General features: G+C 42.4%; 1 protein-coding gene across 2 annotated transcripts in view; it reads right to left on the bottom strand.

Annotated features, from left to right (window-relative positions):
* NEK8 (NIMA related kinase 8) overlaps positions 1-22,104 on the bottom strand; it is a 354,714-nt gene extending 332,610 nt beyond the window's left edge. For both annotated transcript variants that reach the window (XM_063955890.1, XM_063955891.1), the window contains exons 1-3: positions 22,041-22,104; positions 20,591-20,735; positions 18,384-18,459 (exon numbers count right to left, since the gene is read on the bottom strand). In XM_063955890.1, the coding sequence (XP_063811960.1) occupies positions 18,384-18,459; positions 20,591-20,600 (86 nt within the window). In that variant the 5' untranslated portion in view covers positions 20,601-20,735; positions 22,041-22,104. The remainder of the gene's footprint in view (positions 1-18,383; positions 18,460-20,590; positions 20,736-22,040) is intronic.
* Positions 22,105-27,330: the final 5,226 nt, after the last annotated feature.

Here is a 27,330-nt window from a genome sequence, read left to right as displayed (position 1 = left end):
AGGATGTAGGTCTTAAACGAAAATAAAGCTTACAGGCTTCTTTAAAATTAAAAAAATCTTTTCTGTCGCCGGAAAAACGGTCGGGCAAATGCATCTTTGGTTCAGGGACTACCTTCGGGGAGGCTCGCAAAAGATCTTCCTGCGATCTCACCCGAAGAGAAAGATCCTGAACCATCTAAGTTCTTGAATCTGGTTGACTAAGAGCTGACCGGGATTTGGCCCTAAACCTGTCGGATTCATGAGGCCGATAAACTCTCACAAAAACAGAATGAGAAAAAATGAAACCCCGTTTAATTTTAAGTTTTGGTATGGCCGGTAATAATGTTATGATTCCAGCACTCTGGTCTGGGGAGATCTTATAGCAAGGACCTGAGCACTGAAACGTAATGCTGGGAAAGGGAACGGGAATAGCCCCTGGCGCCCTAACTCCGTTGTCTCGCCCGTGCTGTCAGAAATCTCTTGCGAGACTATGGTTGCTTGAGCCCATGGCAGCCGCGTTTGAAGGGCGGATTACGTCTGCCCAACTCCGATGCCCCCTCAGGTCTTAATGGGAGACAAAGAGAAATCCGAGACAGGGTGATAACAAAGGGCCCTCTAACTAAACAACAAAGCCAGGGGCTACAGACTAACCTAAAACTAGAATATGTGCGGAAAACCGCCAGGGAAAAGGACAACCAAAATACCCACTTGTCCACTCTCCTACCCGGCACCGCCGAGTTCCGGAGAGGACTTGTGGAAGCGGAAACCTCCGCAAATGCTCTGAAACAGAATACAAAATGAAGCGGGCTAGGCCGCAGCACGCGGCAGAGCCGCAACTCACGAAAACCACACGAGATCCTCTGGCGACTATTGCGGGCAATTGAGGACCAGAAGACTCCTTGGGATGAGATGACAACTCCAAGATTCAGGAACTCTGAGGACAGGAATGACCGGACACAGCAGGACTGGAACAGACGTTCAGCAAACCTAAGCAGCATGCAGGAAGCTATTACCGGCGTCTGTGTGAAGCACTGAGAAGGTATTTAGCAGGGAGTCCTCCAATCAGATGTTCAGAGCCTGATTAGCATAAATGCCGTGCAGCTGCCTTGCTGCACGACCAGAAGACAGTGTATGTGGTTAACTTGATTGACCCTGCAACGGGGAGCGCGGTCCGCCCGTGGCGTCCCCGTTGCTAGGGTCCAGGCGGCTCTGCGCGCCCGGCGTCCCAGCGTTGCTAGGGAGCCGGCGGCTAGCACGCTTGGCGTCCCATCGTTGCTAGGGACCCGGCAGCTAGCACGCTCGGCGTCCCTAGTTGCTAGGCGCCGGGCCGCGAGGACATCGCGGACCACGGCGCCTAACATCCTATAAAGGTGCTCAAGTTGGAAACAGAAATAAAAATTTAAATAAACTCCAGATCTATGGTTTCATTGAGACCCTGAGGATTGAGTGTCTGTAATCTGAGGATCCATGCTGCCTCCTGTCTACACAAGACTCTAAAACGATCACCTCCCCTGCTGGTGGCTGGGATATGTTCTAGCCCAACCAGCAGGAGCCCCGTGGGATCGCCTCCATGAAACTCAGAAAAATGACGAGGAACACTATGATTCGTGCATTTATTCAGGATGTTTCTTCTGTGTTCCATAAATCTGAGTTTCAGGGGGCGTATTGTTCGACCTACGTAATATAATTGACAAGGACATATTAATAAATATATCACATATTGGGTGTTACAGTTAATAAAAGTGTTGATTCTATACTCTTTTTTAGAGACATTAGAAACAACACTTTTAGTTTTATTCAAAACAAACGAACAAGTGGTACACCTCCCATGGTTACACCTATAGAAACCTATAACCTCTGGTCCAATTAGAGTTCTTTGTGTACTTTTTGAAACCTGATCCGAGTGTCCTTTAAAGAAGCTAGGGGCCAGAATATTTTTCAAATTCCTGGCTTTCTTAAAAATTATCACTGGTGTTTCATCTAAATGGTCTTTAAGAACAGGATCAGTAAATAGTAATCTATAGTTTTTGTTAACTATATTCTTGATCTTACTAGCAGCTACATTAAATTTGGACTTGAATACTAAACTGTACTTATCCTTATTCTTATTTATTACTTTATTTTTGTTTTGATTTTTATTTTTATTTCTATTTTTATTGTTAGTATCATTATTTTCATTAGGTTTGATCTTATTGAAACTACCATAGGGAACCTCTTGTATGGGGATGATATTATCATAATTGATCTCCAGATTCACGCCACCTAGGTGACCAGATTCCTGTATGTCAGCATGACTTTCATCATCCTCAATAGCAAGAGTATCTTTTCTTACAAGTTTAGAAGCATAAACCAGAGCTTCATCTAATACTACTTGTGGATAATCACAACCTTTAAATGTGTCCACCAGATCCCTAACATGTTCATGATATTTTGTATCAAATGTGCAATTTCTTCTAATCCTGTGTACCTGGCTTTTCGGTACATTCTTAAGCCAGCTTTTATTATGATTGCTGCAATAAGGTATATAATTACATACATCCACTGATTTTTTAAAAGGGAGATACTGTGACGATTTCCTCTACCACCTCCACCGTTACATCCAAAAAATTAATCTGTGAGGGATAGTGAGTGCATGTGAAGGTTAAACCATAAGTGTTATTATTAATATACCTAACAAACTCAGTGACTGAAACAGAATCCCCTTTCCAAACCAAAAAATAAATAAATAAATAAAAATAATTGGAATTGGGGTTACTATTGTGTGGCCATGCCCCTTGCCAGCAAAACTGCACCCCTTTTTGGGCTGTGCGCCAAATGTGCAAACTGTTCCTATTTAAAATATAGGGGGTACAAACTCCAAAATAAGGACTGCTATAGGTGAGGAGTGATGGTGCTGGGAAAGAGGTGCAAGGTCAGAGGCGGAACCAGCGGTGGTGCTAGGGGGCACCAGCCAAAATCTTGCCTAGGGCATCATATTGGTTAGGGCCGGCTCTGTAACACAGTTACATCATATTAACAGACAGAGCATTTTTTACCCATTTACAATTTTCATGTATCACTGTTTTGCATGGCTATCTTCCACAGTTTTACTTCTTGATTTAGCATTCTTATATATGAGTTATAGATTGTTATTGGACTGTGTATTATACACAAAACTTACACTTTTATGCATCACAATTATAAGTTTTAAGATGCCACAGGATTATGTAACTAAAGTTATTTTACACTTCTACTGTATGTTATTGATTTACGTATTGTTGACACTGTATAAAGCATTGTTATGCCTTAGGATATAGCATTGTTAAGTATTAGGTTAATACACTGTTATTTGTTGAAGCTCTAAAATGATTTATCAAACCTACATTGTTAAAATGAGACCATGCAGTGATATAACGGTTAGGTATTGTGTTTATGCATAGTTTTGGATTGGATTATATGATCCTCTCCTTTTAAAAATGTTCTGTTTCTGACGCCACTGTTGGGCTTAGCTTTTCCTACTAGTACCAGATAAGAAATGAAAGAGTGAAAAAGAGGCTCAATAACACGCAATCCATGATTTGCTCACTATGACAAACTGTCATTGTTTATTGGAAGAAGTCCTGGTTGGCTCAAAAATGGTGCCAATTTAAAATGACATTTCCTGACCAACTGAGTATGAATCTTTGTAAATTAAGGCTTTCAAAAAAATGAGAAACAGTGTCTTCTCAGTGGCCAAAGTTCCAGCGGTGGTGGCAACCTTCAGGAATGGTCCTTCTTCGGACAGGTAAGTGCTACTAAAGACGTCGACAAGCAGACACTTTCTGCTACAATACTATGAATGGAATTTCTCATGCAGCAAATTCATCCTAAAGATCCTGGGGTTCCATAGAGTCCCACATCAGGAACCCTGCCACACCTCTGCATGTATTCTGTTAATATGCACAATATGTCAGGCTCCGGAGCCTTACCTCTGGCGGGTGCTCTCGTGGGTTTCCATCCCACTGGTTGGCACGGCTGCGGCGGCAGGGAGCTGCTGGTGGCGGGTCCTTCTGCACGGATGTGCGGCTGCCAAGGGCCGGGGGCCGAGGGTCTGGGGAGTCGGGCTCTGCGGCGGGGATCGCTGTGGTAAGGTCCTCTAGTGGTGACACAGTATAGTGTGTCAGAGGCAGAAGCTGGCTAAAGCTGTGTGCTAACAGCTAAGTATGTCTCCTGTGCTGTCGGCAGCCATGTTGGAGACCAGAGTATTACCAATCAAGTTCCCAATCTATGTCCAGCCAATCCTGCGTGTTCTCCCCTTACAAAAGGAGACTGGCTCAGAGGGAGAGTGCCAGTGTTCATGTTACCTCCTTGTGAAAGGTTCTCCAGCTCTGTGCTCCCAGGTTACTTCTGGTTCCCTGGTCCTGGTTGCTCTTATCCATCGGTTACCTAAACGCTGCTGAAGTCCTGCTGTCTAAGTCTGTTGCCACTCGTGGAACCGCTCATGTGGTCCCAGGTCGTAGAGGAGCTCCAGGTGCTAACGGCGGTTCCTGCAGACGTCTTAATTTCTTCAAAGTCCAAGTTCTTCAGCCTTGTCTTTCAATCACAAACCTCAGTCTTCATTTCTTCAAAGTCCAAGTTCTTCAGCCTCGTCTTTCAATTACAAACCACAGTCTTCATTTCTTCTAAGTCCAAGTTCTTCAGCCTCGTCTTTTAATCATAAAACACAGTCTTCAGTTCTTCTTTACCAGAGTTCTTCAGCTTCACTCTTCAAGTCATTTAACCATAGACTCTAATTCTTCCAGTTTCTTCAATTGCCCCAATATTTGTGTACAGCCTGATTATTCATTCAAACTACAGTTATCTTCCTACGAAGTCCTCCTTTTCTTTTCGCCCTCCGGCAACGTTAATACTTAGTTTGGCTTCCACCCAATGAGGAGAAATTACATTCAGCCACCTCGTTTACTCTCCTCACAGGTAGCTGTCCCTTCAGCCTAAACTCGTTTGTCGGAACCCCAATTTACGCAGAGTGTGACATAATAGTCAAAGAGCATTATATGATATAATATTAACTATATTTCATTATTTATCACTATTTAAATTGTACACAGCTGCAGTATTTTATTGCATTGTACCATTATTTGGTAACACAGTTACATCATATTAACATACAGAGCATTTTTGACCCGTTTACAATTTTCACGTATCATAGTTTTGCATGGCTATCTTCCACAGTTTTACTTCTTGATTTAGCATTCTTATATATGAGTTAAAGATTGTTAGAGGACTGTGTATTATACACAAACCTTACTCTGTTATGCATCACAATTATAAGTTTTAAGATGCCACAGGATTATGTAACTAAAGTTATTTTACACTTATACTGTATGTTATTGATTTATGTATTGTTGACACTGTATAAAGCATTGTTATGCCTTAGTATATAGCATTGTTAAGTATTAGGTTAATACACTGTTATTTGTTAAAGCTCTAAAATGATTTATCAGACCTACATTGTTAAAATGAGACCATACAGTGAAATAACGGTTAGGTATTGTGTTTATGCATAGTTTTGGATTGGATTATATGATCCTCTCCTTTTAAAAATTTTTTGTTTCTGACCGCAACTGTTGGGCTTAGTTTTTCCTACTAGTACCAGATAAGAAATGAAAGAGTGAAAAAGAGGCTCAATAACACGTAATCCATGATTTGCTCACTATGACAAACTGTCATTGTTTATTGGAAGCAGTCCTGGTTGGCTCAAAAATGGTGCCAATTTAAAATGACATTTCCTGACCAACTGAGTGTGACTCTTTGTAGATTAAGGCTTTCAAAAATAATGAGAAACAATGTCTTCTCAGTGGCCAAAGTTCCAGCGGTGGTGGCAACCTTCAGGAATGGTCCTTCTTCGGACAGGTAAGTGCTACTAAAGACGTCGACAAGCACACACTTCCTGCTACAATACTATGAATGGAATTTCTCATGCAGCAAATTCATCCTAAAGATCCTGGGGTTCCATAGTCCCACATCAGGAACCCTGCCACACCTCTGCATGTATTATGTTAATATGCAAAATATGTCAGGCTCCGGAGCCTTACCTCTGGCGGGTGCCCCCGCGGGTTTCCATCCCACTGGTTGGCACGGCTGTGGCGGCAGGGAGCTGCTGGCGGTGGGTCCTTATGTATGGATGTGCAGCTGCCAAGGGCCGGGGGCCGAGGGCCGAGGGTCTGGAGAGCCGGGCTCTGCGGCGGGGATCGCTGTGGTAAGGTCCTCTAGTGGTGACACAGTATAGTGTGTCAGAGGCAGAAGCTGGCTAAAGCTGTGTGCTAACAGCTAAGTATATCTCCTGTGCTGTTGGCAGCCATGTTGGAGACCAGAGTATTACCAATCAAGTTCCCAATCTATGTCCAGCCAATCCTGCGTGTTCTCCCCTTACAAAAGGAGACTGGCTCAGAGGGAGAGTGCCAGTGTTCATGTTACCTCCTTGTGAAAGGTTCTCCAGCTCTGTGCTCCCAGGTTACTTCTGGTTCCCTGGTCCTGGTTGCTCTTATCCATCGGTTACCTAAACGCTGCTGAAGTCCTGCTGTCTAAGTCTGTTGCCACTCGTGGAAGCGCTCATGTGGTCCCAGGTCGTAGAGGAGCTCCAGGTGCTAACGGCGGTTCCCGCAGATGTCTTAATTTCTTCAAAGTCCAAGTTCTTCAGCCTCGTCTTTCAATCACAAACCTCAGTCTTCATTTCTTCAAAGTCCAAGTTCTTCAGCCTCGTCTTTCAATCAAACCACAGTCTTCATTTCTTCAAAGTCCAAGTTCTTCAGCCTCGTCTTTTAATCATAAAACACAGTCTTCAGTTCTTCTTTACCAGAGTTCTTCAGCTTCACTCTTCAAGTCATTTAACCATAGACTCTAATTCTTCCAGTTTCTTCATTTGCCCCAATATTTGTGTACAGCCTGATTATTCATTCAAACTACAGTTATCTTCCTACGAAGTCCTCCTTTTCTTTTCGCCCTCCGGCAACGTTAATACTTAGTTTGGCTTCCACCCCATGAGGAGGAATTACATTCAGCCACCTCGTTTACTCTCCTCACAGGTAGCTGTCCCTTCAGCCTAAACTCGTTTGTCGGAACCCCAATTTACGCAGAGTGTGACATAATAGTCAAAGAGCATTATATGATATAATATTAACTATATTTCATTATTTATCACTATTTAAATTGTACACAGCTGCAGTATTTTATTGCATTGTACCATTATTTGGTAACACAGTTACATCATATTAACAGACAGAGCATTTTTTACCCGTTTACAATTTTCATGTATCACTGTTTTGCATGGCTATCTTCCACAGTTTTACTTCTTGATTTAGCATTCTTATATATGAGTTATAGATTGTTATTGGACTGTGTATTATACACAAAACTTACACTTTTATGCATCACAATTATAAGTTTTAAGATGCCACAGGATTAACTAAAGTTATTTTACACTTATACTGTATGTTATTGATTTACGTATTGTTGACACTGTATAAAGCATTGTTATGCCTTAGGATATAGCATTGTTAAGTATTAGGTTAATACACTGTTATTTGTTGAAGCTCTAAAATGATTTATCAAACCTACATTGTTAAAATGAGACCATGCAGTGATATAACGGTTAGGTATTGTGTTTATGCATAGTTTTGGATTGGATTATATGATCCTCTCCTTTTAAAAATGTTCTGTTTCTGACGCCACTGTTGGGCTTAGCTTTTCCTACTAGTACCAGATAAGAAATAAAAGAGTGAAAAAGAGGCTCAATAACACGCAATCCATGATTTGCTCACTATGACAAACTGTCATTGTTTATTGGAAGAAGTCCTGATTGGCTCGAAAATGGTGCCAATTTAAAATGACATTTCCTGACCAACTGAGTATGACTCTTTGTAGATTAAGGCTTTCAAAAAAATGAGAAACAGTGTCTTCTCAGTGGCCAAAGTTCCAGCGGTGGTGGCAACCTTCAGGAATGGTCCTTCTTCGTACAAGTAAGTGCTACTAAAGACGTCGACAAACATACACTTCCTGCTACAATACTATCAATGGACTTTCTCATGCAGCAAATTCATCCTAACGATCCTGGGGTTCCATAGAGTGGGAAGCGGTAGTATCAGTGTTCCTAGCTTTGTATGTGTGATGTCAGCGAACTCACAAAGTATGGGTTCAGTATATGAGTGAAGAAAGAGAGGTTCGGCTCTGTACTTTTCATTTGTGTTAGGTCAGTGAACTCTCCCACTGGTTACACTCCATAATATTTCTATATATTACGATTATAAATATTATCTAATGCAGTATTAAGCAAGTATGCATGATGGTTAGAAATTGAATTCTGAAACAGCACTACTTTCCTTCATACTGTATAAAATTACGTATCAAACTATAAATTTTAGAAAAGCAGCAGAGAGAGGTCATGGGTCAGAGTAGCAGAGAGGTCAGACAGAGGTGACCCAGCACAGGCCAAGTCTCTTATAGGCCCTACACACTTGGCTACATACACGGGTGATACAAACGATATTGCTTATAAGTGAACAATATATTGTTCATGTCGTTTAGTGTGTAGACTCCAATGATGAACGATGCGTGTCCCCGCAGTCATTCATCATTGGCTTTCCCTTGTTTAGCATAGCAAGCCAATTTGGACGATGTTCGTTGATCGTCCAAATCGGAAACATCGCCAAGTGTGTAGGGCCCATGAGGTCCCTTTACTAGTAGTTTTATATTGTTATCAGAAACAGAGTTGTTCTCTTATATCTTAAATTATGTATGACATTGCAACATAGCTTTGTGATTTATCTCAGTTGTATAATGACATCTGTGCCAGTATTTTATAACATTGTGATGTATCATATTTACTCTGCAGTTTTACATAATTTGTTATTTATCATTGTTATAAGTTACATGCTGTAAGCCAGGTTATGTCCCTATATAACACTGTAAAGCACCACTATTATACTTTGTAAGCTTCCTTACTATTACTAGATATATTACATTTTTATGTACTGTGTTATACTGTAGGTATACTGTATATCATCTTTCACATTTTTGGTTGGTATCTAACAGTGTTATGTGTCACCTTAATATCTGAATCTACAGATTAATGTCTATGTGACACCAAGAAAACTATGCATTGTTTTTTTAACATTCTGCCAAATATCAGCTTCCGACCTGTATTACTTACTGTTCTGCAGGTCACCTCCATCTCTGGTTGACGCAGCTGATTCATGAATTGCTTCCAGCATACTGAGCAGGTCATGCTACATGTACACTTACCTGGACTCTGTGAGGTGGGCGCATTGGTATGATATCACATAGAGATGAACATGAGATTATCTGTAGGTCATGTGGCAGGCCAAACTGTCAGATGAGTACATTAACCTCCCTGAAACTTACAGGCAAAGATATACCTTACTACCATTTTTAAATATCTGATGCACAATACAAATAACAAAATAAATTAATATACACTTTTTAACTATATAATGAACTAACATGAACTGTAGTTACTAATAAACTTATAAACACAGATATTACCCAAAGTTAGAGCAGAAGTCATTCACTGAAGTACCATATTCAAAATCTCTCCAAAGGAGAAGTGAAAATAGGTAAGCAACCAAAGCATAATGGCAGGAGCCCATAGAGTAATCAAATTTCAAACCATAGATCGGGCATTTGGCATACAATCAGCCAGGCAGGATCAGGCAATGTCAAATTATTGATAGCAACAATATTAATATACCCAGGAACATTATTATATGGGTAATCATATAGTGCCATGCTTTATACCATGCCCAGGTGCGATTGTGCCTGAAACTTTTGCATTGTTGAAATGTTTGTCCTAGATTCACTTATACTGGTTAATAGTAGAGATGAGCGGGTTCGGTTCCTCGGAATCCGAACCCGCCCGAACTTCAGTTTTTTTTACACGGGTCCGAGCGACTCGGATCTTCCCGCCTTGCTCGGTTAACCCGAGCGCGCCCGAACGTCATCATCACGCTGTCGGATTCTCGCGAGGCTCGGATTCTATCGCGAGACTCGGATTCTATATAAGGAGCCGCGCGTCGCCGCCATTTTCACACGTGCATTGAGATTCATAGGGAGAGGACGTGGCTGGCGTCCTCTCCGTTTATAGAGATTCGAGAAGAGAGTGAGACAGAGAGAGACACAGTAGTAATTTTGGGGAGCATTAGGAGGAGTACTACTACTACTACTAGTACTTGCTGAAGTGATAGAGATAGTGTGACTGTATTATCTGACTTGTGGGGGAGACACTGACAGTGGGGAGCAGTTAGAGTCTGAGAGCAGGACTCAGGACTCAGGAGTACATATAACGTACAGTGCACACTTTTGCTGCCAGAGTGCCAGCCACACTGCCATTGTTTGTGACCACACTGACCACCAGTATAATATATATTGTGATTGTCTGCTTAGGACTCAGGAGTACTACTTGCAAGTTGCTGATAGTGTGACCAGTGACCTGACCACCAGTTTAATAATCACCACCAGTTTATGAGTTTAATATATATATATATAATTGTATATAATATATATATAATATTGTATACCACCTAGCACCTACCCGTGTTTTTTTTTTTTTTTTTCTTTCTTCTTTATACATACTACTATAGTAGCTTACTGTAGCAGTCTGCGGTGCTGCTGAGCTGACAGTGTCCAGCAGGTCCGTCATCAGTCATTACATAATAAATATATATACCTGTCCGGCTGCAGTACTAGTGATATTATATATACATATATATTGATTTCATCTCATTATCATCCAGTCTATATTATCAGCAGACACAGTACGTTAGTCCACGGCTGTAGCTACCTCTGTGTCGGCACTCGGCAGTCCATCCATAATTGTATACCACCTACCCGTGGTTGTTGTTTTTTTCTTTCTTCTTTATACATACTACTATAGTAGCTTACTGTAGCAGTCTGCGGTGCTGCTGAGCTGACCGTGTCCAGCAGGTCCGTCATCAGTCATTACATAATAAATATATATACCTGTCCGGCTGCAGTACTAGTGATATTATATATACATATATATTGATTTCATCTCATTATCATCCAGTCTATATTATCAGCAGACACAGTACGGTAGTCCACGGCTGTAGCTACCTCTGTGTCGGCACTCGGCAGTCCATCCATAATTGTATACCACCTACCCGTGGTTTTTTTTTTTTCTTTCTTCTTTATACATACTACTATAGTAGCTTACTGTAGCAGTCTGCGGTGCTGCTGAGCTGACAGTGTCCAGCAGGTCCGTCATCAGTCATTACATAATAAATATATATACCTGTCCGGCTGCAGTACTAGTGATATTATATATACATATATATTGATTTCATCTCATTATCATCCAGTCTATATTAGCAGCAGACACAGTACGGTAGTCCACGGCTGTAGCTACCTCTGTGTCGGCACTCGGCAGTCCATCCATAAGTATACTAGTATCCATCCATCTCCATTGTTTACCTGAGGTGCCTTTTAGTTGTGCCTATTAAAATATGGAGAACAAAAATGTTGAGGTTCCAAAATTAGGGAAAGATCAAGATCCACTTCCACCTCGTGCTGAAGCTGCTGCCACTAGTCATGGCCGAGACGATGAAATGCCAGCAACGTCGTCTGCCAAGGCCGATGCCCAATGTCATAGTACAGAGCATGTAAAATCCAAAACACCAAATATCAGTAAAAAAAGGACTCCAAAACCTAAAATAAAATTGTCGGAGGAGAAGCGTAAACTTGCCAATATGCCATTTACCACACGGAGTGGCAAGGAACGGCTGAGGCCCTGGCCTATGTTCATGGCTAGTGGTTCAGCTTCACATGAGGATGGAAGCACTCAGCCTCTCGCTAGAAAAATGAAAAGACTCAAGCTGGCAAAAGCACCGCAAAGAACTGTGCGTTCTTCGAAATCCCAAATCCACAAGGAGAGTCCAATTGTGTCGGTTGCGATGCCTGACCTTCCCAACACTGGACGTGAAGAGCATGCGCCTTCCACCATTTGCACGCCCCCTGCAAGTGCTGGAAGGAGCACCCGCAGTCCTGTTCCTGATAGTCAGATTGAAGATGTCAGTGTTGAAGTACACCAGGATGAGGAGGATATGGGTGTTGCTGGCGCTGGGGAGGAAATTGACCAGGAGGATTCTGATGGTGAGGTGGTTTGTTTAAGTCAGGCACCCGGGGAGACACCTGTTGTCCGTGGGAGAAATATGGCCATTGACATGCCTGGTGAAAATACCAAAAAAATCAGCTCTTCGGTGTGGAAGTATTTCAACAGAAATGCGGACAACAGGTGTCAAGCCGTGTGTTGCCTTTGTCAAGCTGTAATAAGTAGGGGTAAGGACGTTAACCACCTCGGAACATCCTCCCTTATACGTCACCTGCAGCGCATTCATAATAAGTCAGTGACAAGTTCAAAAACTTTGGGTGACAGCGGAAGCAGTACACTGACCAGTAAATCCCTTCCTCTTGTAACCAAGCTCACGCAAACCACCCCACCAACTCCCTCAGTGTCAATTTCCTCCTTACCCAGGAATGCCAATAGTCCTGCAGGCCATGTCACTGGCAATTCTGACGAGTCCTCTCCTGCCTGGGATTCCTCCGATGCATCCTTGAGTGTAATGCCTACTGCTGCTGGCGCTGCTGTTGTTGCTGCTGGGAGTCGATCGTCATCCCAGAGGGGAAGTCATAAGCCCACTTGTACTACTTCCAGTAAGCAATTGACTGTCCAACAGTCCTTTGCGAGGAAGATGAAATATCACAGCAGTCATCCTGCTGCAAAGCGGATAACTGAGGCCTTGACAACTATGTTGGTGTTAGACGTGCGTCCGGTATCCGCCGTTAGTTCACAGGGAACTAGACAATTTCTTGAGGTAGTGTGCCCCCGTTACCAAATACCATCTAGGTTCCACTTCTCTAGGCAGGCGATACCGAGAATGTACACGGACGTCAGAAAAAGACTCACCAGTGTCCTAAAAAATGCAGTTGTACCCAATGTCCACTTAACCACGGACATGTGGACAAGTGGAGCAGGGCAGGGTCAGGACTATATGACTGTGACAGCCCACTGGGTAGATGTATGGACTCCCGCCGCAAGAACAGCAGCGGCGGCACCAGTAGCAGCATCTCGCAAATGCCAACTCTTTCCTAGGCAGGCTACGCTTTGTATCACCGCTTTCCAGAATACGCACACAGCTGAAAACCTCTTACGGCAACTGAGGAAGATCATCGCGGAATGGCTTACCCCAATTGAACTCTCCTGTGGATTTGTGGCATCGGACAACGCCAGCAATATTGTGTGTGCATTAAATCTGGGCAAATTCCAGCACGTCCCATGTTTTGCACATACCTTGAATTTGGTGGTGCAGAATTTTTAAAAAAACGACAGGGGTGTGCAAGAGATGCTGTCGGTGGCCAGAAGAATTGCGGGACACTTTTGGCGTACAGGCACCACGTACAGAAGACTGGAGCACCACCAAAAACAACTGAACCTGCCCTGCCATCATCTGAAGCAAGAAGTGGTAACGAGGTGGAATTCAACCCTCTATATGCTTCAGAGGTTGGAGGAGCAGCAAAAGGCCATTCAAGCCTATACAATTCAGCACGATATAGGAGGTGGAATGCACCTGTCTCAAGCGCAGTGGAGAATGATTTCAACATTGTGCAAGGTTCTGATGCCCTTTGAACTTGCCACACGTGAAGTCAGTTCAGACACTGCCAGCCTGAGTCAGGTCATTCCCCTCATCAGGCTTTTGCAGAAGAAGCTGGAGACATTGAAGGAGGAGCTAACACAGAGCGATTCCGCTAGGCATGTGGGACTTGTGGATGGAGCCCTTAATTCGCTTAACAAGGATTCACGGGTGGTCAATCTGTTGAAATCAGAGCACTACATTTTGGCCACCATGCTCGATCCTAGATTTAAAGCCTACCTTGGATCTCTCTTTCCGGCAGACACAAGTCTGCTGGGGTTCAAAGACCTGCTGGTGACAAAATTGTCAAGTCAAGCGGAACGCGACCTGTCAAAATCTCCTCCTTCACATTCTCCCGCAACTGGGGGTGCGAGGAAAAGGCTCAGAATTCCGAGCCCACCCGCTGGCGGTGATGCAGGGCAGTCTGGAGCGACTGCTGATGCTGACATCTGGTCCGGACTGAAGGACCTGACAACGATTACGGACATGTCGTCTACTGTCACTGCATATGATTCTCTCACCATTGAAAGAATGGTGGAGGATTATATGAGTGACCGCATCCAAGTAGGCACGTCACACAGTCCGTACTTATACTGGCAGGAAAAAGAGGCAATTTGGAGGCCCTTGCACAAACTGGCTTTATTCTACCTAAGTTGCCCTCCCACAAGTGTGTACTCCAAAAGAGTGTTTAGTGCCGCCGCTCACCTTGTCAGCAATCGGCGTACGAGGTTACATCCAGAAAATGTGGAGAAGATGATGTTCATTAAAATGAATTATAATCAATTCCTCCGTGGAGACATTGACCAGCAGCAATTGCCTCCACAAAGTACACAGGGAGCTGAGATGGTGGATTCCAGTGGGGACGAATTGATAATCTGTGAGGAGGGGGATGTACACGGTGATATATCGGAGGATGATGATGAGGTGGACATCTTGCCTCTGTAGAGCCAGTTTGTGCAAGGAGAGATTAATTGCTTCTTTTTTGGTGGGGGTCCAAACCAACCCGTCATTTCAGTCACAGTCGTGTGGCAGACCCTGTCACTGAAATGATGGGTTGGTTAAAGTGTGCATGTCCTGTTTATACAACATAAGGGTGGGTGGGAGGGCCCACGGACAATTCCATCTTGCACCTCTTTTTTCTTTAATTTTTCTTTGCGTCATGTGCTGTTTGGGGAGTATTTTTTGGAAGGGCCATCCTGCGTGACACTGCAGTGACACTCCTAGATGGGCCCGGTGTTTGTGTCGGCCACTAGGGTCGCTTATCTTACTCACACAGCTACCTCATTGCGCCTCTTTTTTTCTTTGCGTCATGTGCTGTTTGGGGAGGGTTTTTTGGAAGGGACATCCTGCGTGACACTGCAGTGCCACTCCTAGATGGGCCCGGTGTTTGTGTCGGCCACTAGGGTCGCTTATCTTACTCACACAGCTACCTCATTGCGCCTCTTTTTTTCTTTGCGTCATGTGCTGTTTGGGGAGGGTTTTTTGGAAGGGACATCCTGCGTGACACTGCAGTGCCACTCCTAGATGGGCCCGGTGTTTGTGTCGGCCACTAGGGTCGCTTATCTTACTCACACAGCTACCTCATTGCGCCTCTTTTTTTCTTTGCGTCATGTGCTGTTTGGGGAGGGTTTTTTGGAAGGGACATCCTGCGTGACACTGCAGTGCCACTCCTAGATGGGCCCGGTGTTTGTGTCGGCCACTTGGGTCGCTTATCTTACTCACACAGCTACCTCATTGCGCCTCTTTTTTTCTTTGCGTCATGTGCTGTTTGGGGAGGGTTTTTTGGAAGGGCCATCCTGCGTGACACTGCAGTGCCACTCCTAGATGGGCCAGGTGTTTGTGTCGGCCACTAGGGTCGCTTAGCTTAGTCATCCAGCGACCTCGGTGCAAATTTTAGGACTAAAAATAATATTGTGAGGTGTGAGGTATTCAGAATAGACTGAAAATTAGTGGAAATTATGGTTTTTGAGGTTAATAATACTTTGGGATCAAAATGACCCCCAAATTCTATGATTTAAGCTGTTTTTTAGTGTTTTTTGAAAAAAACACCCGAATCCAAAACACACCCGAATCCGACAAAAAAAATTCGGTGAGGTTTTGCCAAAACGCGGTCGAACCCAAAACACGGCCGCGGAACCGATCCCAAAACCAAAACACAAAACCCGGAAAATTTCAAGTGCACATCTCTAGTTAATAGTGGCATGCAGAGTCACAGCCTCAGGATGGTATCTTGTGACCAAATTACAGGTCATGCACCTTTTCATGTAGAAGAATAGTAAATCCTTCTGCTGAGACTTTATATTGATATATTCAAGCTAAAAGATGAAAAGGTAAAGCTACTCCTCAGAGCCAAGAAAGAATCCTGCTATACATGTAGATTTCACTTTTAAACATTTTAGAAATGTACTTGTAATTTTGTGTTGATGATTAAGAAACATTTCCCATCCAATGTGCTAAGACTGTGTGTGTGTGTGTGTGTGTGTGTGTGTGTGTGTGTGTGTGTGTGTGTGGTGGGGGCAAGGTGGTACACAGGAAAGAGAGGCAGAACTGTCAGCTCAGTGGCAGGTACTTTTACTAGTTAATAATAAAGTAGTAGTGTCCCTTTAGGTAACAAACTACTAGAGACAATTTCTAAGATAATAAATTAGTGGCACAAGATTATTTGCATTGGTATTGGGATCCCAGCGATTGACATGTCGGCTGTCAAAATACAGACAGCAGCATCCCGATGATTAAAAGACCGACAAAGGCTAATTTAGAAAGCTAACCCTTATCCCTAACACACCTTTCCTGCATCCTAATCCTAACCCTCATCCCCCTGCAGCAGCACCCTAATCCTCCCCAGCCTATCCCCTACCCTTTCCGGGGGTGCCTAGCCCTAACCCTCTCTCCCACAGTCTAACCCTAACCCTCCACAAGCAGCCTAAACCTAACTTCCCCCAGCAGCCTAAACCTAACTTCCCCCGTTGCTTACCTCTCCGACGGCCCATGAAAGAATCATTCAGGATCCCAGTGGACAGGATCCCGGCGCCCGAATAGTGATGAATGTCGGGATACTGGTGCCGGGTGTAGTATGGCTGACCGGCGGTCTCCTGACCGCCGGTCAGCTTACCGACGCCGGGATCCCGGCAGCATACCAACGCCGGGATCCCGGCGGGGAGGGGCGAGTGCAGCAAGCCCCTTGCGGGCTCGCTGCGCTCGCCACGCTGCGGGCTCGGTGGCGACCTGCAGTCGCCACGGGTTCTATTCCCACTCTTTGGGTGTCGTGGACACCCACGAGTGGAAATAGTCCCTGTTGGTCGGCATGCCGACCATCGGGATACTGGAGCCGGCGGGATGGTGGAGGAGGTCATGTGACTGTCGGTCAGCAGACCGCCGGTCACATGAATACCACCCCTGGTGCCGGCATTCTGAGTAGTGTCAGGATTCTGGCTTTAGTATTTAGACTGCCAGTATCCCAACTGGATCCCAATTGTTTTTGTTATCATTACATCCATAAATTACATGCTGCATGTGTAAACAGTCCTACACTCCAGCATTCAGTAACAGTCGGAGGTGTCACATGGAGCCATTGCAGTTGGACTCATTCCATGATATGTCCCCACTCCCATTACTGATGTCCGCTGAGGACGGAGCATGTCTAGCAGTGGAGGCAAGTTCACATGGGAAAAAAAATATTAGGGGCAGCATCTGACTGGGACATGATGGGTACACTAGGGAGATGCTATGTTAGGGGTCCAGGATAAAACGTAGGTGATGGGACATAGGAATGGGCACACAGCATGTAATGCATGAGCAGCTCATTCACTCTTAAGGAGGTTTAGGTACAGTACCGTGAAAGTGCTGAAAGTTTCACTGTGGCCTAAGGCTCTCCAGCTATTTTGGCGCTGCAAGTTCTAGGTGGTCATCTGGCAGGACATGCTGTGTTATTTCACTTCCTTCTGATGAAACGGCCAGTGTTAGAGGCCGAGAAACGCGTTAAGGCACTTTACTAAAGGACTCTATTTGACTGCTTATTCACCTGATATCCTCCTAGTCGGGTGTACCGATTGGATTTCTACTGCTATTTACGGACAATCCATTAGCGGTGCAACTGTCTGTACATCGATTGCATCGAGCCGCTGCATACACGGCTCAGTACAGCATTTACAACTGAAAGATTTCTTCACATCGGACACCGTCTAATAGGAGTGATCGGTTCCCGTCTAATCAGTACGTATGAGCAGTTCAGTGTCAACGTCCACGATTCAAACATTGAGACGTTGCCCGCTCGGATAAGCCGAGCCATCTCTAACATCACAGCGGGACTCTCATACGCATAAGAAGAGGAGAGACTTTATTCAGTATAACAGCAATGACTTTATAAGAGGTACCTCTCACTAGTCTCATCCATAATACCTTTAAGTTCGTGGACGCACGGCCGAAATACGGGTTATATGAAGTGTTACCTCACTATTTATTTTTATTAATTCAGGTGATACATTGCAGCCTTATCCAATATTGTCTTGTATATTTTATTAAATAAATGTGTATACTTTTTATTAGGTTATTTATTGTGATTCATGTGGCATTTGAAACACTGTTTCATTAATAAATTGAATTATTAGACTCTCTTAGCGCTCCCTTCTTTTGCTCCTTTTGATCATGCTGTGTTTTGTAGCTCTACAATACTAAAAGTTAAATAAACAGATAAAACTAAAGTGTCATTGGCTGAAAGCCACCTACTGTGCAGTTTGTATTCTGGATGGTCTTCTGGAGTAGTGCTGGAGAGCAGAGTTCATCATTCTGGGAGCTTGCAGAGCTGTACACAACAAATATGATATTTAAACACAAGAACAATATTTTCAAGGTTTCTTGCTACCCTAAAAAATACATCTATCGCAATGGGTTAGGTATGACACGTCATCTTTCCACATTCATAATGTCGATATAGTTAGTTATAATGTTAACATTGGCCATATGAACATGCATCATGCAGACAGCGATCAAATGTTGACATTTTAGAACGTCAAAATATCCTACTTCAAAGACAAGATTGATAACATACGAAATAAAATGGTATGCACTTCCTCAGCCAGTGACCTGCTCAGTTCCCTACCTGACCACCTCTGGCAACTTCTCTTCATATGATCCCACAAAAGAAAATGAAGTATCAACACTTTTGTCGTCCTCCTACTACATCTCCTCTTGATTCTGTAACCTCACAAATCAGTTAAGCTTTGTCTCCTGTGCTCATCCCAACCTTAACTAAAATATGTAATCTCTCTCTCTTGCCTACACTCGCCTCACACACTTTCTTAACTCACACAACGTACTGAACCCACATAAGGCATGCCTTTGTTTCCAACACTCCACAGAGACAGCATCGAAAATACTGTACATATCCAAAATACAACCATATCTTACACAAGACACTGCAAGAACTCTAATCCATGCACTCATTATCTCCCGCATTGATTACTGCAATAGTCTTCTTACTTATCTTACCAAAAACTGGCTTTCACCATTACAATCTGCAGCTGCAAGGTCAATCTTCCTTTCTAGACGTTCATCATCTACAGATCAACTCTTTCAGTATCTCCATTGGTTACCAGTATTCTGCGGTATTCAATATCAAATACTTTTACTTACACACAAGGCTAGTAACCAAACTGCACCAACATACATCTCTTATCTCAAAATATCTCCTAATCCGACCTCTCCACAAGATCTGTGTCTCTCGTTCACACTCATCACTTGCTCCCATTCAGAATTACAGGACATTCTTCTGGCAGCACCCACTCTGTGGACTACCCTCCCACACACAATAAGACTCTCCTGTAGTCTCTAAACCTTCAAGTGTTTCCTAAAACTCACCTCTTTAAGCTTCTTATCGAATTCCAGGTCCTACCACATAGGTATGGCCATCGGTGTGGTAACCATTGATGGCAAAATGGTAAGTGACCATCGATGGCTGCAACTATGTAATGGATGCCCATCGATGCTTTCACAACTGATGGTCACCCCATTTCTTCCACTGACTGACCCGTGGGTAGCAGGAAAAGGATTTACACTATATGTGACACACCTTTCGGTCATTTGGATCAACAAAACGTTCCCAACACAATGCCCAGTCCCTCTGTAGATATATCTGCAGATCAACTGATCTGCAGGTGTATCTATCAGTGAGTACCCAGCATTAGGAGTAGAGCAAGAAGTGTCTATAATCAGCCTCCCTGAATTTTAGTGATATTGCTAGATTAGTGGTTGTGGACCCAGGCATATCCATAATGTATGTTAACTAACAGATCCAACTTAACTCAGAAATGCAAGTTAGTACTGTAGTTAAAGGGAAAATATCCATGTCCTGCACAAACAAATAGGGCAAATACGAATACCAGAATAAATGCTATATATCATATTTGTCGAAATAAACTCAGTGTAGTCAGGATATACTGTACTTGTGGATAGTACAGAGTGAAGAATCCTTACTGATACCACATAATAATCAACCAGTGGAATCCCCTCTTTACCAACACTGAGGTCCATTTGTGAACTCTATTCTGAAACGTATGTGATACTTGATGTTCCCAAGTCTAGGGACACATAAATATAATAAATATGCAGTACTACACATATCTAAGCACAGATTATTCAGATAGAATAATAGTTCACTCCAACTGAATTTTACTTTGAGAATATATTGGAGCTACTGTACACACAGAACCCTTTCTTACATAAGCCCTAATAAAAGTTATATTTTAATAACATTAATATCCTTTTTCTGTATGCACCAGTAAAAGGACATTTTTCCTTTTCCACTGAATGTGACAAAAGGAGCCGGTTTAATCACACATTTCACATTATCGACAAGCACCACTCGTCAATGTGAACAATAAAATGTGCACATAGATATAGACAAAAACAAACCCCTAACTTCCAGCTGCACTTACCTGGAGCCATTGCAGTGCATTCCGGAGCTGCGTGCAAGAGATGTGCTTCACATGCTCTGTGACATCATTCAGCTCTGTGACATCATCTTACACGGGGCAATTCAGTAAACTGCTGGTGTGCGGCTTAGCAACTGGGTTGTGCAGTCTACAAACAGAAATAATGTGATATGTATAGTGCATACATATATGAAAAACATGCTACTAAACATAGACATTATAATACAAAATTAAAAAAAAATGCATACAAATAAGAAGAGGGCAATTATATTCTAAAGGAATAAAGCAGCATCTAACACTTCAAGAATATGGATCAGCAGAATTATAATGTTTATATAAAATAGTAAGAAACCAGAGCATATAGCATATTAAAAGTGGGTTGAGTGCTAAAATTACTGCATACATATAGTAATACTAATATATATATATATATATATATATATATATATATATATATACACAGGTTGAGTATCCCATATCCATATATTCCGAAATACGGAATATTCCGAAATACGGACTTTTTTGAGTGAGAGTGAGATAGTGAAACCTTTGTTTTTTGATGGCTCAATGTACACAAACTTTGTTTAATACACAAAGTTATTAAAAATACTGTATTAAATGACCTTCAGGCTGTGTATATAAGGTGTATATGAAACATAAATGAATTGTGTGAATGTAGACACACTTTGTTTAATGCACAAAGTTATAAAAAATATTGGCTAAAATTACCTTCAGGCTGTGAGTATAAGGTATATATGTAACATAAATGCATTCTGTGCTTAGATTTAGGTCCCATCACCATGATATCTCATTATGGTATGCAATTATTCCAAAATACGGAAAAATCCGATATCCAAAATACCTCTGGTCCCAAGCATTTTGGATAAGGGATACTCAACCTGTATATATATATATATATATATATATATCTCTATCATAGATGTCAGCAGTCCGGCACTATACTTACATAAATAATAGCTGCCCCGGTGCCTTCAGTGTAACACAGATAGAAATAATGCTGCGGCACTCAGGGTCGTATGATGAAAATATGTGTATTATACACAAAAAGTTGTCACATCAAATTTGATGTGACAAGCTTTTTGTGTGTAATACACATTTTTTCATCATAAGACCCTGAGTGCCGCAGCATTATTTATATAATATATAACAATAGAGGGAAGGACAGCACTTAAAAAAAATATACACGGCTCGCCTAGTCTTAAAGATTGACAATCCAGAGGTTTACTCTTTCTTCAGGACCCAACTAGGCAGCTGCTGAGGGTTATTTGTGTATGATAAATGAATATTTATTAGCTACCATTAAAGACAATAATATGAAGGAATTAGATGGGAGAATCCACGAGATTTACATTTTTATCTGACACCTGAGGAACTATGAATTGTTTACTAATATGTTGGCTAGGTTTAACAGTCCTCCTCCTTTATTACTTACTGTCCTGCTGATCACCTCCAGCTCTGGTTCAGGCAGTTGATCCATGAGCAGATCATGCTCCAAGTACACTTACCAGGGGTCTGTGAGGTGGTAGCACTGGTATTGTGACATCACTACTACTGTGACATCGCATGTGGTCTACAGAGTACATTAAGGATAACAACACTGGTCAATTATGGCTATATATTTTAGTTGTATATAATAATTAAGCACTTATAGGCACATTACGGAGTACATCTATATTTATTAAAAAGACTAGCTGGAGTACCCAGTGTTGCCCGAGATTTTGTTTACAAAAATTAATTCAACACACAGTATAAATAACAGTATAAAAAAAGCATGTAAAATGTTATACACATCAATAAAATAAAAACCCAATGTGCTGCTGGGGGACCGTGCTACTTCCACTATATAACTCTCAGTGTGTGGGTTCGTGCTACCTCCATTCCCCTCCTCACATCATGTCACTGCCCCTGTCACATGCAGCCCTGTCATCACTGACATATCATGCATGTGCTGATATAGTGTGTGCTGTTGGCCCACCCCTAGGGGTGCTAGTGGTGTGTTACCCCCACAGTGTTTGTTCCCTGAGTGTAAGTAATATGTGTATATGTGTGGTGTAAATTGCTCCAGGTATTCCAGAGTTATGCAAAAAAAGTAGACTTAAGGAGATATATTCCTGCGCAAGTAAATGGAGGCAGCCCTGTATAGTGGAGATCAAAAAAAGTGTCTCTCCAAACCACTTTATACAATACTGGAAAATGTGAGGGTGTAATCCCACTAAAATAGGCGCCACCTATATAGAGTGTAGACACCACAAAGGTGAATAGGAAATAAAGTGTACGTTCCTTACAACAACTTCATAGATCTTCCAATCCACATTCAATTCTGTATGATGTCCACTCCACATGTAGGAAAAGACATATCATATCATGTGTAGTACAACAAATTTATTACAGTAAATACAGGTACATAAAACAATGTGATGTCCCACAGCGATGCCCCTGAGGGACTGAACAATTACCAGAACAGGTGGAGAACTGATGGAAAGCAGTTCTCAAATCACGTTCTTATTACTCATCCAAAAAGAGCAAACCACCCGGGCAGGCAAACTCAGGATAAGGACCAATCTGGTTTTCGCTCAGAATTCTCAGGAGCAGCTCCGGGAATAAAGGTCCACTAACACAAACAGCCGACGCGTTTCAACCCTCCCAATGGGGTCTTTTTCAAGGCAGTGTGTTAGCGTATCATCCCAAGGTCCTTTTAAAGTCTCTATTGACCAATCGTCAAGTCCCGCTTGGCACGTCATTTTCCCGCTTTTTCTCTCCGCTTACGTCATATTAAATTGTCCGGGCTGGCTGTCACTGTTAGTCATCTCCTACGGCCGCTATTCTCAAAAGGAAGTCGCGCGCGGACTCCGCCGCCACGTACTTCCGCTCTATTGATGTCCGGGCGGAAGTGCGTCCCACAACGGCATAAACGGACGGGCGGAAATGGTAGATGTAAACAATAATGTACATTTAAAAATGAACACATTGAATCCTTTACTAAAACCTGATAAAAGACATCAGAAACAAATACTATTAAGGATAATGTGATAGACATATCGGTACAAATGCAAAAATGCAAAATAGCAGCAAAACAAATAAAAGTCCGTGTGAATAACTTAATATTTATTAAAAACAATAAACTTACAGCATAAATGAAAGTGCAATGGTCCAAGAAATAGCAGCATGACAAATGAGAGCTAGAGAAACCATTTCAGTTCGAAATCACTATTCAAACCGTGTGGTTGTAAAGTATTACATTCATATATTAGTTGCATCTCACTTTTGACCAGACATGAGGCAGTATCTCGTTGGCGAAGGTTAAACTTTAACAGTTTAATTCCTGCAAACCTGATTATATGCTTAGGGGAACAATTGTGAATTTTTTAAAAATGGGACGACAAAGCATGGGTATCAAGTCCCCTCTTTATATTACGGCAATGCTCCCCTATCCTCACTTTAAGTGCTCGTGAAGTGCGGCCAATATAAAATAGGTGGCATGTGCATTCAATACAGTAAACTATATTACTCGTATTACATGTGATAAAATCCTTGATCAAGACATTTTTGTCATTGATCTGGATTTTGTCCAACTTCTTGGTGCCATCACTTTTAATCTCCCGGCAACCAATGCACATGCCGCATCGGTGGAATCCTTTTGTAATAATCCTTGGTTCCCGTTTTATAGGAGGTAAATAACTATTTACTAAGGCATTTTTCAAATTGGGGGATTTTTTATAAATAAAAATGGGGCATTCTGGAATCTTGTCCCCCACTATAGGATCTTTTTTTTAAATATTCCAGTTTTTCCTAAAAGATTTTTCTAAGATTTTATGTTGAGAATTAAAACTGGTAATAAAAGCCCACTCAAACCTATCATTCTTAATTTGTCCTAAAGGTTTGTTGTCTAAAATATCAATTCTGTTTACTTCATTGGCTCTCTGTACTGCCGATTCTATAATCTCCTTCCTATAACCACATTTTTCAAATCTATTTTGAAGCTCGCATGCTTGTTGTTTATAGGTATCCTCATTGGTACAGTTCCTTTTAGTGCGTTTGAACTGACCGAGGGGGGTGGAGTTGAGCCAATTTATATGATGGCAACTACTGTACTCAATGTAAGTCCTAGAGTCTGTTTGTTTGGTAAATGTTCTAGTATGGATCTGATTATTCTCTATCGATACAGTTATGTCTAAAAAGTCAATCTTCTGTATATCAATATTAAATGTAAATTCAATATTTAAAACATTGTCGTTGAGATACAGACAGAACTGATCTAAATTTTCACGGCTTCCCTTCGATATAAAAAACACGTCATCGATTATAGCATTTCCAGGACACCAGGCTCGCTCCGAACGGATTGTTATGCCAAATGACCGACTCCTCCCATTGGCCCATGAAAATATTGGCATAGCTCGGAGCGAACCTGGTGCCCATGGCCGTACCGACTTAGTGTAAATAAAAATTCCCATAACAAATAAAATAATTATTGGATAAAATTAATAAAATGCCTTCTTTAATAAAATCCTGGAGCGGAAGTATGTGGCGGCGGAGTCCGCGCGCGACTTCCTTTTGAGAATAGCGGCCGTAGGAGATGACTAACAGTGACGGCCAGCCCGGACAATTTAATATGACGTAAGCGTAGAAAAAAAGCGGGAAAATTACGTGCCAAGCGGGACTTGACAATTGGTCAATAGAGACTTTAAAAGGACCTTGGGATGATACGCTAACACACTGCCTTGAAAAAGACCCCATTGGGAGGGTTGAAACGCGTCGGCTGTTTGTGTTAGTGGACCTTTATTCCCGGAGCTGCTCCTGAGAATTCTGAGTGAAAACCAGATTGGTCCTTATCCTGAGTTTGCCTGCCCGGGTGGTTTGCTCTTTTTTGATGAGTAATAAGAACGTGATTTGAGAACTGCTTTCCATCAGTTCTCCACCTGTTCTGGTAATTGTTCAGTCCCTCAGGGGCATCGCTGTGGGACATCACATTGTTTTATGTACCTGTATTTACTGTAATAAATTTGTTGTACTACACATGATATGATATGTCTTTTCCTACATGTGGAGTGGACATCATACAGAATTGAATGTGGATTGGAAGATCTATGAAGTTGTTGTAAGGAACGTACACTTTATTTCCTATTCACCTTTGTGGTGTCTACACTCTATATAGGTGGCGCCTATTTTAGTGGGATCACACCCTCACATATTCCAGAGTTATGCTGCCTGCTGAAAAACTCTGTGCTGCTGTCTGAACCATAGGGGTGCTAGGGGTGTCTTACTCCCATAGTGTTTGTTCCCAGCTTGTAAGTAATATGTGTACCATGTTTGTTGTAAATTGGTCTAGGCATTCTGGAGTTATGCTGTCTCCTGAAATACTTTATGCTGCTGCCCCACCCCTAGGGGTGCAAGGGGTGTCTTACCCCCACAGAGTTTGTTCCCAGATTGTAAGTCAGATGTGTACCAAGTTTTGTGTAAATTGCTCCAGGCCTTCAAGTAATGCTGTCTGCTGACATACTCTGTGCTGCTTTCCCACCCCTAGGAGCGCTAGGGGTGTCTGACCCCCACATTGTTTGCTTCCCAAGTGTAAGTCATTGTGTACCCAGTTTGTTGTAAATTGGTCTAGCCATTCGGGATTTATGCTGTCTCCTGAAATACTATGTGCTGCTGTTCCACCCCTAGGGGTGCAGGGGGTGTCTAACCCCCACAAAGTTTGTTCCAAGATTTTAAGTCAGATGTGTACCAAGTTTGGTGTAAATTGCTCCAGGCCTTCCATAGTTTTGCGGTCTCCTGAAATACTCTGTGCTGCTGTCCCGCCCCTAGGGGTGCTAGGTGTGTCTAACCCCCACAAAGTATGTTCCAAGATTTTAAGTCAGATGTGTACCAAGTTTGGTGTAAATTGCTCCAGGCCTTTCACAGTTTTGCTGGCTGCTGACATACTCTGTGCTGCTGTCCCACCTCTAGGGGTGCTCGGGGTGTCTGACCCCCATAGTGCTTGCTGCCAGATTGTAAGGCATATGTGTACCAATTTTGGAGTACATTGCTCCAGCAATTCCGGAGTTATGCTGTCTCCTGATATACTCTGTGCTGCTGTCTGTCCCCCTATATCTTCTAGTTAGGGATTGTGTGCACCAAATCAGTAACTAGTTCTTTTTCCCGACTTTGGGAATTTTTTGTGCACTTTCCTTTGTAGAGTTTAGTACAGTATGTTGCCTAAAACTGGATGATTCATCTAGAAAACATTTAACTTTTTCTTATTCGATTTCCAATGCACAGTCAGAATGTCTCTATTGACACAATGGGATCAGTATGGGATCCCGGCAGGGGGATCCCGGTGGTCAGGAGACCGACGCCAGGATCCCAACAGGCGAAATCTCAGCAGCGAGTGCAGCATGTCCCCTCATTGGCTCGCTATGCTCACAACGCAGCAGGGCCGGTATTATATTCCTGGCAAAATTGGGAGAAAATCGTGATGGTCGACGCACAAGTGACGAAAAAATTATTAGATAAATATAACTTTTCTTTTTTTAATATTTAAGATAATGTGAATATAGCTCACATATTACTCCAAGACAGCAGTGAAACGTAGAAATTAAAATCACAAAAACTAAACAAACATGTAATGAGAGGAATAAAGAAAATGTGTAGATTAAAAGATTTAAAATAGTGTCTAATCCCCGTGTTATTATTTAGATGGTGTATTTTAACTGTAATCACAGATATGTCCACTTGGTCATAGTGTT

The sequence above is a fragment of the Pseudophryne corroboree genome, chromosome 2 (genome assembly GCF_028390025.1).
Source record: "Pseudophryne corroboree isolate aPseCor3 chromosome 2, aPseCor3.hap2, whole genome shotgun sequence".
Lineage (NCBI taxonomy): Eukaryota > Metazoa > Chordata > Amphibia > Anura > Myobatrachidae > Pseudophryne > Pseudophryne corroboree.
Note: the sequence above shows the minus strand (reverse complement) of the source record. Positions and strands in the feature narration are given on the sequence as shown.